At 44.0% G+C, this 13,380-nt stretch overlaps 1 protein-coding gene across 1 annotated transcript; it reads right to left on the reverse strand.

Annotated features, from left to right (window-relative positions):
• Positions 1 to 237: 237 nt before the first annotated feature.
• CCDC47 (coiled-coil domain containing 47) lies at positions 238 to 13,226 on the reverse strand. The gene is made up of 13 exons (XM_074891899.1): positions 13,021 to 13,226; positions 10,538 to 10,803; positions 10,300 to 10,407; positions 8,755 to 8,929; positions 8,326 to 8,447; positions 7,618 to 7,683; positions 6,698 to 6,799; positions 5,794 to 5,904; positions 5,138 to 5,223; positions 3,778 to 3,836; positions 2,476 to 2,585; positions 2,134 to 2,301; positions 238 to 1,825 (listed from the first exon to the last, which is right to left on the reverse strand). The coding sequence occupies exons 2-13, from the start codon at positions 10,796 to 10,798 to the stop codon at positions 1,745 to 1,747; spliced, it is 1,449 nt and encodes a 482-aa protein (XP_074748000.1). The 5' UTR covers positions 10,799 to 10,803; positions 13,021 to 13,226; the 3' UTR covers positions 238 to 1,744.
• Between the last annotated feature and the right edge of the window lie 154 nt (positions 13,227 to 13,380).

Genomic DNA, 13,380 nt, shown 5'->3' on the forward strand with positions numbered 1-13,380 from the left:
CATGCACAAGGGGAGGGATGCCTTCCTCCCGGTCCGGGCCCTCGCCCCCCAGCAACCACCGCCCTCCCAGGGAGCAGTCCCCGGTGGAAAGAACCCCTACCCGCACCATCGCGGTAGAGAGAACGCCAGCTCCTGGGTGCTTAAAACCTACATTGAAACCGACTCAGGACAAAGGAGGCTTTGAGATTCTGCTAGATGAAAGGAACACAGAGTCCAGCCAAGTAAAGTAGGCAGGTGGAGTGTTTCAATTATATTTTACTCTTCATTAGATTGTTCATTTGAATGTTCATATTACAAAATTAGCTGCCATGGCCCACAAGTGCATGGGACTTCAGGAAAGCTGTCCACTTATTCAAAAGAGCACAAACTAGTATTTCCTTTCAAAGAACTTTGTGAAACAATACCATATTCATCTTTAAAGCTAAATAGTGCTAAAATTTCACACAATCTCCATTAGTTTTGGTTTTAAATAACTTTACCAACCATTATAAAATTAATGTATTTGCATGTATCAGGTTACAGACATTTGCATTTACATCAGTGTGAAGTATCCCATGCTGGAACAAGAAGTTTAAGCAATTGCTGTTTCAACAGCAGCTCATTCTTATTGCCTCAGAACCAAGTTTGCACAAAATATCGAACAAGAAAATGCAAGACATTTTTCCCCACAAAACTGTTACAAGTCTGTTACAAGCAACAATAAAATTCCTTCTAGACAGGAAGCATTTATAAAATGCAGAGCTCTCCCAGTTAGCGAAGTGCTTGCACAGGGGCATTCACTTCATTCTCCCCCTTTATATTCAAAAACCTGAAGTGATCATTCACCAGATGAAGAGGATACACGTCCTCTGAAACATTTTTACTTGCTTGGGGAAATTGGCAGTTGCAGATACTTCACTGAATCTAGCTTCTGGCTGAAGTGAACTAGGCAGCAGCTGCTGAGATCAGGAGAAAAGTTTTTGAGGCAAACTTGTACAGTTAAAAATATTCAAGGAAAGCTAGTTGAAGCTGCTAACTCACGATGCGCTCGCTCCTGAAGAAACACCACGCTGACGTTACAGACTTCACATTGTATTAACCTTGCAGCATTCAACACCACGAGTAGGAAACTGTTCATGTATTCCCTTCCCTCGTTATCTAACCCATCTATGTTTTACACATATGCCAATCATGCCCACAGGTGACCTAATACTGTTTCAGTCTCTTGTTTGTAAAAAAAAAAAAAGTCACTTCTATTCTACTGGGCTTAAATCCCTGAAGAATCCATACTGTGTATGGAAGGCTCTAAGTTTTGTGCCTTTACAAGCTTGATGCAAATAAATGCACAGTAAATGTTTGTTGTGCAGCTCTCCGCCCCTTAAGTTTTTCCCCCTTCCCTCCCAATAACTAAAACCAAAGTTTAAAACCAAAGCATGAATTATGTTACCAGCACACGTGGACAGATTTACAATCGTCTGTTTTTAAAGAACAAATGACAAAGAGCATTCAAGAATATTGCAAATTTTTTTTTTAAACAGACAAGTAGCAAAAATTTATACCACCTGGAATAAAATGGCTGAGATAAAGCTCTCTACGGACACCTGCATGTTGCTGTAATACTTAAATAAGTAACACCAATGCAAGGAGCATTTCTCTTAATGGCTACTAGTGTTCAAAGAAGCGTAGGATTATGGAGTTAAGTAGGTCTTTGTACCCTGTGAATTAAAATTCTGCAGGTGGCTCTGGGATGCTTCTCACAATGGAGTCACATAGCTTTCACTTTGATTTGCTTCATCTTCATCTGCTTCTTCTCAAGTTTCTTCTGCTCACGCCGCAAAGCAGCTTCCTGTAGGCAAGGACATAGAGATCTGAATGAACATTGCTGATCTCTTCAAAAAGCACGCTAGTCATTTCAGAAGAGCCAGACAAAAGAGACCTCCAGTACTTGGGCTCACATCTGTAACCACAAGAGCTGGCTCCTCACAGGGAGTCTCTGCATGTTTCAGAAAGCAACAGCATATATCCTGAAAGTTGTCTGCCTTCCAGCAAATAAGCAGCCAAAGTTGGCCATTGCTGGTATACCTACAGGCAGCCCTGGAGATACCATAGGAGAAATCTGCCAGTAGCTTGTAACAATCTGAAAATCCATCTCACCTCCAGCCGACGCTGTTTTTCAGGATCCTCTTCGTTCATGATTCGCTCCTTCTCTGCCCGTTTTTTCTCTTCTCGACGGGACTGGGCAGCCTCCTGCCTTTGCACGTGAGTCAGTTTAAGGAAGTTCTCTTCTACACGAGCCCTGTTCTTGTCAGCTTTTTGTTTACCCTTTTCACAGAGAAAAGCAAATGCAGTTAATATGGATTTCCCCATGAGCAGGATGCAGTATCTCTGGTAGTCATATTAGAAACACAAGTCTCCCAATCTTAAGATTAAGGATCCACTGGTAATGGTTGCAATTTCATACAATATTCAGAAGACAGAAAAATATACACTACTTACTTCTCTGTTCAGACGGAACTTCTTTGCTTTGTCAATAGAGTAGATAACCATGCTCATCAGAGGCAGCAAAGACTCCATGTCCTTTGGGGAAGTGTTGCCTGAACCAGGCACTGAAATAAGGAGTTTCTTGTTAATTCACAGAGGTTGGCAGGATTTTTCTACTTGGTATAATGCTCTTTCCTTATTGCTCACACCATTCATGAAAGAAAAATGTTCTTATACTCCTCTTTAGGAAGGACACAAGGCTCGGTGCCAGGTGCTGAACTTGGGTCATAACAACCCACAGCAACACTTGGGGCAGAGTGGCTGGAAAGCTGCCCAGCAGAAAAGGACCTGGGGGTGTTGGTCAACAGCTGGCTTAATATGGGCCAGCAGCATACTTAGGCGGCCAAGGCGGCCAAAAGCATCCTGGCTTGTATCAGAAATAGTGTGGCCAGTAGGACTAGGGAAGCAATCATCCCTCTGTACTTGGCACTGGTGAGGCCACACCTCGAATACCAGGTTCAGTTTTGGGTCCCTCACTACAAGACAGACACTGAGGTGCTGGAGCGCGTCCAAAGAAAAGCAGCGAAGCTGGTGACAAGGTCTGAGCACAAGTCCTATGGGGAGTGGCTGAGGGAACTGGGGGTGTTTAGCCTGGAGAAAAGGAGGCTGAGGGGAGACCTCATCGCCCTGTACAACTACCTGAAAGGAGGGTGTAGCGAGGTAGAGGTTGGTCTCTTTTCCCAACTAAGAAGTGACAGTATGAGAGGAAATGGCCTTAAGTTGCACCAGGGAACGTTTAGATTGGATATTAGGAAAAAATTCTTCACCAAAAGGGTTGTCAAGCATTGGAACAGGCTGCCCAGGGAAGGGGGTTGAGTCACCATCCCTGGAGGTATTTAAAAGATGTGTAGATGTGGCACTTAGGGACATGGTTTAGTGGTGGACTTGGCAGCGTTAGGTTGACAGTTGGACCAAGTAACTCTGTGCAAGCTCAGACTTCAAGGCCTGTGGCTTAAAAACAAGCCACGTTCCAATGGTGACCTAATACAACCACCAGTAGAGATACAAGTATGAATTAAGATTAGTAATGGCAAGATTGAGTATCCTGTTATCATGATGATACACCGCTCAGTCCCCAGTGTTATTACCACCTTCTGTTTACTGGTTAATTGATCAGTGATCCTGTTACATGAAGTCATTTGTCATATATTGTCTTCCATAGATGACAGAACTTGAGCATGTGACTTGCATAAATAAAACACAACACTCTCCCAGATACACACCACCCCCCCCCCCCCCCCCCCCCAGTTCTCTTACCATTAAATGTAAACAAAAGTGTCTTTTTAGTTTCGGGCAGTTTTGTAAGCTGACCCTCCCTGGTAGGAAAGAAAAAAGGGGCTGGAATGAGTGAAGAAAAATACAGGCACACAAAATACCTAACATTGTTAGGTAAAACCTCATCTAGAACCAAGAGACACTTTGCAAGCTACTCGAATAAAATAAGCAAGATTAACAGCCTGGCTATAACCCAGATTTAAGTTTCAAACTATTTAGATTCCTGAAGTGTTTTACTCAAAAGCATGTCGTGAAAAGGCATTAATGTAAAACATACTAACAGCACAGTCCAATCTGACTGTCAGAGGTCATGTGAGCTCTGGCATCTGAGCCCTAAGAAGGCCTGTATATTTTTAATGATATTCAGTTTTACATATGCCCTGCTTATACTACTATAGATCTTCTATAAATACCAGTTAGGAGAAAACTATTTTCTAAAGAACTGAAGTCTTCACTGCCCAAAACCCCACAGTATTCTCCTGTAAGAAAGTCAGACCTACATTTCACAGATCCTCCAAAGCCTAGAAATTTCAGTACAAGGTACACATACTCCTGCCTTATAATTAAATCAAAGTATGTTCCTTTTTTTGGAGGACAGTTTCCAGTTTTTATATGGATCATTTATTTATATGCCTGTGAGCATAATACACCCTTGCAAAAACCTACACAGTAATTCAGATAAATCACCCACCACTTAGCAATTCTGAAGCAGCAGCCAAAAGCACCTCAAGACTAGGAGGCTTAGAGAAACAAAAGAGATGCTGCATCTGTGTATTTCTGAAGCACAGCTGAGAATCAACCTGAACAAAAGCACCCAAGTGATGGATTCAACAGCAGAATGTTTAGCTGGATCAGCTAGGGAAGGGGAGGCAGCCTTGATGTTTGTTTGTTTGTTTTTTTTTTTTTTTACACTGCAGACTTTGTTTAAACCTAGTTCTCAATGCGTTCAAATGGCATCCGAGTTAATGTGTTGAGTTCTCCTCCTGTGGTGTTACTTCTTGGCCCTTAAACTCTCACACACCGAACACCTGTAGTGGGATTACTCAGTTGTTTTCCATGCAGCTGCGTACGCGGTAGCTGCCAGGCCTTATCTGAAATTTGTAGCTGCCCTAAGTACAGCGTAACCAGCACACAACAAATATTAAGGCAATACAGCACCATGACCTTCTAAACTAACACAGCATTTGGAAGCATCGGGAGTGTATTTATTCACCTGTTTCACCTTTGCTCCCAATTTGTCTTTGTGTGCATTCCAGCAGGCTTCACACTGCAAACAAGTTTGTCAGCCTCTATTTTGCTTTTACAATAGCTACTGGGAGGAGAGATCTAGCTTTATACGTACTCTTGCATAAGTTTTGGACCGGAGAACTGGTCCGAGAATTGGACGGACTCAATCTTGTCAGCATAGTGCGTGAGGAAATGTATCATCTAAAAGAGAAACTGGGGTTAGTTTTTCCCAACACCAATCCATCTGCAGCCTACCCACTCCATAGGGGTTTTCCAAAGAGATCACTCAGAAAATTGCTGTGCTCAGCTTGCCACAATGACACTGAAATTTAAACTGTCAGTTTTTTTTAGCTTTTGCTAGAATGGGCCTCAATGCATGGAACTAACGTGAGCAACTCAGATATCAGATAGATAACTCTCATGGGGAATTTTCCAATTCATTTGATAACATGTCAGCTTTGAGGACCTGCAGACACACCATCAACACCCTCCTCCGAACTGGCTGCTGAAGCTAACTTCCAGGCTTTGAAAGGCAGTTTGAAGTCTGCAGTTCATGTTAGACTAACAGCTGCTATGTAAAAGGAATAAAGACGTGAGAATTACATCCTTCCTCCAGCCCTTAAGCTTCCTTAAGGTCTTGATTTCTCTAGACATCACTAGGGCCGTTTGGCTCTCCTGTTGTGATGTTTACAGGAGATTAGAACTTCTTTTGCATATGCTGTAAGTGCCAGGGTTACCAAGGAAGATTTGTACTAATTCATTCAAGATTACCTTAGCGTCCATCATTCCCTCTGTGACCTCCCCCATCTCCGACAAGATAGCCAGCGAATCTGGAAGCCCATATTTTGCACCAGACTTAGGTTTATCACTGCAGAACTCACTCTGTTTCAAAGAGAACAAGGGGAAAGAAATAAATATAAACACAAGCTTCTAAGTATCTTATCAGACTGAACTGTTCCAGCACAGTGGGACCCCTAAAAGTACTTAAACAACTAAAAAAAAAAAATACTCTTAGTCACTCAGTCTGGCTGGGGACATTTCAAGCATAAAGCAAAGCATGTAGTACCAATAGTCTTTAAGTTAGTATTTCCCTTCAGTAGTCAGGACTTTAAGGAAAAAGATAAAACAATTCTAAGTCATCCATGCTGGAATGCTCGAAGTGGATTAAGGCATTTTGCTTACATTGTTTGATAACAGAACAAAAACAATTGGCATCCTACCAACTACACTTTGGTGCTGTTACTTGAGACAAGTTACGAGAGAAAAGATTTGCAAACACTGCTTGTTATCACTAGATTGTTCAGGGCTTGAACATATGGAAAGTTTTAGTTTCAGATCACATAAAAGCAGATAATTTAGACCCAAACTCTCCACATCACATATCACTAAGTTTACTTTTCTATCCTTGAAGAAGTCCTTTGTGCAAATTAAATGAGGTGAAGTGACACTCGTGTGTATCCTGACAGCGTACTTCAGCCTCCTCCTAAATGAACTATACACCAAGAGGAAGATGTAAGCTGCTTTCAACTGCCTCTTTTTCCACAGTTCTGGCACTAATTCCAACAGATCAGTCACAAGTTTTGAGCTGTTCCCAAGAAAATAAGGAATCTACAGATTAGAGGTTCTTATATCCTATTATTTATCATGATAGTATTCCCAACGTGAACATACATACCAAGTCCTGCATCTCTTTCTGAAGTCGCACCAATGCTTTTCTCGTTCCAACGGCAAACACGTAGGTGTCCATATCTTCATCATTCATTGTTACTTTTATTTGCTGTGGGAGAGAATGTTATTAGCCCTGGTCAGATTTATATGATGTACTCTGCCTTCAGACTGCTGGCCAAATGGAGACCTACGTCTTCTATGACTTCAGTGTTTGTCTGACGCTTTGATTCATAAGAACAAAGACTAAGCAAGGCTAAGATAAAGATTGTTGCTTTAAAGCTTCTCAGCTGTCTCAAGGTCAGGTAGCTTAATTATACTGAGTACTCAATTCAGTATTCTGTATAATGCTCCAGTGTAATGACAGTGACCAGAACAGCAGAGTTGTAAGACTCATTTGCAGCACAGACATCCGTTGCTGATGAGCAACTGCCCATACCTAAATTATAGATACACGTAAAGAGTGTTCGCAGTGCAACACAGCCACTGTTCTTCCAAATGTAACCTCTCTTGGCAAGGCAAAAAGTAACATTACAGGATATAATATCCAGGCCAGCGTACGCATTGAACAGCTCTGTTCTGGCAGACTGAACAGACAGAAGAACAATCACGAAGTATTTCAGATAGTAAAACCACTTTTTATCAAGATGAGGTCTTGAAGCATGATAGTCTGTTCACAAAACCACTCGAACAATAAAACCCATAGATAAAACAATTTCCAGTCATCAGCAGTTGCATTTCACAGGCAGGAAAGAATCACGAATGATTCTTTCGGATTGTTTCAACAGTTACTGAACTGGAAGATATGGAATACTATAGAAAGATGCCTAGCAGTTCACTTGTGTGTGACAAGAACAATCAAAAGCAGCAGAGTAGAACCGAAGGAATGCAGCAATTTATCACAACTAATCTAAAGGGCTGAGTACATACCACTTGGTCAGAAGCTGGCCTCATCATGCGCGCAAGAACGTTCAGTAGGTCTTGTCTCTTGAGAAACTAAAAAAACAAGTTTGTAAACACAGAAGAAGAGAGCTGAATATACCTAGAGTGCAGCACTTCACTGGCAGATAGCAGTGGGGCTCAAGGAAAAACAGGACAGTTAGAAGTAGATGTTTTTCATAGAATAATTTAGTTTTGAAGGGCCCTCTGGAAGTCACCTACACTGCTCAAAATCAGGCCTATTTTCTGCATTAGATGAGTTTCTCAGGGTCTTATTCCCTCAAGTTAGGAGCTAAACCAACGTGTGGGGCTGTTCCATCCCAGGTGCAGAACTTTGTATTTGTCTTTGTCATACTTCCTCAGAATTCCTGTTGGTCCATTCCTCCAACACACTAAAGTCCCTCTAAATAGCAGCTGGGCTCTTCAGCCTACCGTTACCTCTGTTTAGGCTACACTTCTGGTTTACATACTCTTTCTGCAAGCATTCACTCTTGCCTGCTTTGGTGGGCAGAATACAGGCCTGTGCAGATCTTTAGTGCGACCAGTCTTCCCTTCACGTGAGCATATTCAGAACCTGTATCTAAATGAGAGCAAAAGACTCAAGATGGGACCCCTTGTTGCTCACACTGGAATGGAAAAGCCTCTAGAACCTGAAAGCTGGTGACAGATAAACAGTACTGCAAACTCCCTCATCCTTACCTTTAGCTGGATGAGCATTCCTTCACAGCACACCCTTCCAGAGCACCACAAGTTATAAATGTGTTCATTTTCTTGATTTAGTTTCCCAGTGCTTGTAGCTTCTTTATTAGTGCCATCATCGCCTGAAGAAAAGAACAGTGAAGGAGAACTGCGATTTAAAAAAATCACAAATTTAAACACCGAAGTTTGTCAGTAGGTTTAGAGCTCAGCTGTTGCTGGATTACTTCAGTATCACCGTGATGTTTCCAAGTAATTTGTGCTACACCACGATTATCTAATTTCAGCACTGGAAGACTGGCACACTGTCTACAGGCACAGCTGTCATTAGTGTTATCAAAAAGTTACTCCTCTCTATAGCCTACATGCTGGACTAAAACCAGCTTTATTCAAATAAACCAAAAAGTGGATCCTAGTCATTATGGAACTCACCAACAAGAGCAAAGTTACTTTCTAGCAGCTCCCTGTGAGTATTGAACCACGCATGAGCCAGACGGTTGTTTTTGTTCTTCCCAATGATGTAATTCATGATGTAAGCGAGAAGACCTGTTACCATCAGGATCTCCATGTAGTAACTCTCCCAGCTGTTTTGAAGGTGAGCAGGGACCTATGGTAAGTGAACGGAGACTGTCTTTTACATATTGAATGAGCAGATTCCATATAGACAAACGGTTTGGAAAGCAGAGAGTACTGGAGAAGCTTCATCCCAAACACAGCAATAAGCTTCACAAAGGCAACAGGACAGAGCTAAGCCTACATAATGCAATTGGCTCTACTGGGACACACTAATCATACAGGAAACAACTGATAATAGCATTCCCAAAATACCTGGCTAATGCAAACAAAATACTTCTCTCTTCCAAGTGAGTCTGTGCTAGCATGTATCCCTCAGAGTAGTCAACAGCACAGCGTTTCAACCCACTGATTATCTGAGCTTGATGCCCTGCCCATCACAGCATTATCTGATCATCACGTAACTTCTGTTGAAATCTAAAGTAATACTTAATGTCCAGGAGCATTTTCAGATGCCACCAAGAGCCACAGACTGCGTGGGGGAGCAGAAAAACCTGCCTGATCTTGCCATCTTCAGAGAATAATTAGCCATTCTGCTATTACTATATCACCCTTCAGTCACAAAAGTACCCAAACCTTAATTTTCACTACCAAGGTCAGCCATAATACTTAAAAAGAGATCTTAGGGATAATAAAAATGCAGGCCTCAAGCACCTGATCATTCCGTAAAAGACTCTCTTGGGAGGCAAGAAGATGCTGATGCAGGGTGGACAGAGACTGACTTCAAAAACCATCGCAGCCATAGACAAGTTAAAAATACACTATGTTTACTGTAAGCATATCATCATTGCAACCTCTTCATGTGTTGACAAAGCATCCAGACATGATGGGATATATGGTTTTTCTCTGGATTAAATGAAGCTTATCACTCTAGCTCCTCCACTTCTCCCCCATAGTCACACGGGTAAAAGAAGCTAAGTCATAAAATGCTTTGGTCAAAACTATGTTTCAAGAGGTCTGTTTTAATGAAGAATTTCCTGATCTATATTCTCAGAATTACAATTTTCAGTTTGAGTACAGGATACAGGATTGATCCAAGGATTGGAGTTCTAGCAGTTTAAAACAGAGATCAACAGACCAAAGGCAGCTGCCCTGGAAGTTTTACTTCAAGAGTTGCTATTTAAAAGTAGCATAAACCAATGCAGCAGAGCATGGAATTGGGAGCTGGCACACCTGGATCATTTCTGCTGCTATCCTGTTGCATTATTTCAGGTATTTCTTTTCTCCACATTTCTACCCATTTCTGCACTGTCTCTTGTTAATTCAAATAGGAAATTCTTTTGGACAGATTCTTTCTTATGTGTCTGTATATCCGTACACCAATGACATTACTGGCATACCGCCTTAAAAAAAAAAATCAGTGATGAAACACCAAATAGAAATCAGATCAACGTTTATACCTACATTAACTATTGTTATGGGGTCTTTATTTTTGCTATGAGATGCATCTGGTTTCTCTTCATAGCCTTCAAATTCCTCATCATCATACGGTTCACTCTCAGTATCACCTTCCTAAAGGACAAAAACCACAAATAGCATGAAAATCCAAAGCCCTGTAAGCAAAATCCCAAAAGATAAAGTGATAAAGAAAAGTGTAGAGATACTACTAGGAAACATATAGAAGAAAAAGATGAGGCAGTACCTGTGCATCTGCATCATCAAAGTCCTCCTGATTCTCATCCTGACCTTCAAGCTCTACAGTGGCTTCTTCTTCATCATCTTCTGTGGTGATGATCCTCTGGGGAGACTCTGTGACTGCATCTTCATTAACATCTTCAAATTCAGCAAAGTCATTATCATCATATTCCATAATGTCATCTCCATCCTCAAATTCATCATACTTTGCCAAAGAAAAACTCCATGGGATGAAAAGGACAGCAATAAAAATATATAAATTCTTCATTTTCACTGAAAAAAAAAAATTAAATTAAACATTGCAAAAAATCCTTATCAATTCTGTTACATCACACCTCCAATAATGCCCAACTTCCATGAACAATTTAAAAAACACTATCAGGATCAGACCAGTGAGAGAAATAAACCTCTGCCTCATCTTGCCATCTTCTGTATAAAGAAAGTGAATACTCTTACAAGAAAAAATAACTCTGAAGGTGAAGTTCTAGACTCTTGCTTGTAGCAGGAGCAGCTGAGGCAGCAGCAAGTTCCCATCTGGCCAAGCTGCTCAGATGAGGAATTTCTGGAAGCAGAGATATTCCACTATAAAACTGACTCTCCAATAGCATCTCGCAGCCAGTCAGAGTTGCCAACTCACTTCAAAGACCACACACTGTGCCTACAGTTGTTATTAATTAGCAACTAGCCACAGTCAGATCAATTAATGTGTAACAACAGCTGTAAATCTTAAAATGCACTGAATTCATTTACTTTAAACAGCAATGCTCTGACAGCTTCTGCTAGTTTAAAAGTGCTCATCTTTGCTTTACTAGACTGCACGCTCAGAATCAGGTCCCACAGCAGCCCAGCACTATCTCTGTTTAGAAATAGAGACCTTTTGCTGCAAGTTCTACCAAAAAAAAAAAAAAAAAAGGCAGGAAGAGAATGGATATTGCACTGGTCCCCAAAACAACATTGTAAACTGGGGCTCATGAGACCAAACTCTCTCCCCAGATCTGCCAGAAACATACAGAGAGTTTGTCAGTTCACCTTTTTTTTTTTTTCTTCCCCTCAGCTTCCTATATCTTTTCTGCTTGATCTCAAAATAGTCCCACTCTCCCACTCAGACTGTGGGGACCATCATCAAAGTCCAAACTAAGAGCCCGAAAAGGCAGAAATAACCCTACTACTGCATTTCACAAACAGCTACGGAGGACCAGCTGCATCAAGCTTGGCAGTAAGACTAATTTTACTCCCTCCTGCAACCAGATCTGAGTGGGAACTTGAATGTTAATGAGATTGTTCTCTTAAAAACTTGAAATAGAAACGATTTGTTTCTAAATTAGACCAGCAGTCCTCTGAGTACCACATGCAAGGAACCCACTGCTACAGATGACAAGGACAGCTAAAATAAATGCCTTTGTCAGAGACTTCTCATTCTAGCAAAAACCTGAACAGAACATGTTCACAAGAACATTAATCAAGTAGAAAAGTACAGCAAGGCAGAGCCCAGGAATTTAGCACATTGTTTGGGTATGTCACAATTTTATGTGAATTTGAACAGAAAAAAACCCATTATTTACATGTGACAGAATTTGCATTCCAGAGGCTAAAAACACCAGGACAACAGAGCCACCTGCTCAACCAAACCCAAACAGTTTCCCAGTTAAGAATTTCGAGACTATTTGAGTATATCCACTTTCAAAAGACCCTACAAGCCCATAAAGCTTTATGCAAAATAAACTTCTGCAGCTGATTCCAAAGAGACAGCTGAGCTAGAGATGGGTGAAAACCAGAACACGCTCCCAACGCCGCCGTCTCTCACAAGGCAGAGTGGGCTGTAAGCACACACCGAGACAACTCCACGAAGCAGAATATGCTTGGGCAGGCCCTCCCCGACCCACATGCCCCCGACTTTCCCTCGCAAGAGGAGCCGATTCATCCACCCATCTCCACAGAGGCCGTTGGGAAGGGAGAGGCGCCGGCGCCCCCCTCCGCGCCCCACCAGCCTAAAGCGGGGACACCCCCAGGGTGCTGCTCGGCGTCCCGCCGCACCGTGGATCCCCCCCGCTCCAGACACCCGCCCCCGCTCCCAGCTCCTTCCAGGGACACAAGTCGAGGTTAGCGAGGCTAAAATTAGCTCCTCGCCTCCCCCCCGCCCCCGGGCGCGGGCCCCCGCTCCTGCCCCACAGCCTTGCCCCACACCCCCGCTCCCCCTGCTCCACTCTCACCCCCAGAGGGGTGCTGAGGACGGCAGGCCCCCCGGCCCCGCTGCCCGCACCTCCTGCCCCCGCGGGCCACAGCACAGGCCCCGCACGCCCAGTGCCCGCAGGGCCAGGCCACCCCTTTCGGGGGCACTACGGGGCCGGGGGCGGCCAGTAACGGGGAGTGGGAAAAGGGGAGAAGAGGGTGAGGGTCGCCCGGCCGCCCGCGGGGAGGCAGGGACGGGGTGCCCCATCCCCGGCAGGCCGCGGGGCCACCGCCGCGGGACCCGGCCCGGGGCCGCGTTACCTGAGTCACGCGGCGCTGCCGCCGCTTAGGCCCGGCCCTCGTCCTCCGCTCAGCGCCCGCCGCCGCGGCCGCAAGCGGCGCAGCCTGCGTGCTTTGCGTAGCGGGGGGCATGCGCACTGCGGGCTGCCCGCGGCGGCCACCCGGGCTGCGTGTGCGCAGGGGGGTGTATGTGTACGCGCGTGGGCGGTGGGCAGGAGAACGCAGCCGAGGAAGCAGCCGGGCCCCGGCACCCCCTGCGCGGCCCCGGGACAGCCGGCGCGGGCGGCCCGGGACGCTCACGCCTTGCCCGGTTCCACCGCCCGCCTCCCGCGGCTTCACCCGCTGCTAGCGCGCATGCTCCGGCGGGCGTGCTGACCTCAA

The sequence above is a fragment of the Strix uralensis genome, chromosome 22 (assembly GCF_047716275.1).
Source record: "Strix uralensis isolate ZFMK-TIS-50842 chromosome 22, bStrUra1, whole genome shotgun sequence".
NCBI classification, from domain to species: Eukaryota; Metazoa; Chordata; class Aves; order Strigiformes; family Strigidae; genus Strix; species Strix uralensis.

Coding starts and splice junctions, on each gene's coding strand:
- CCDC47 (XM_074891899.1), bottom strand. CDS start 10,798: ATGAAGAATTTATATATTTTTATTGCTGTCCTTTTCATCCCATGGAGT. Junction 8,448..8,754: donor AAGTAACTTTGCTCTTGTTG/GTGAGTTCCATA, acceptor TCTTTTCTTCAG/GCGATGATGGCACTAATAAA. Junction 2,302..2,475: donor AGTTCCGTCTGAACAGAGAA/GTAAGTAGTGTA, acceptor CTCTGTGAAAAG/GGTAAACAAAAAGCTGACAA.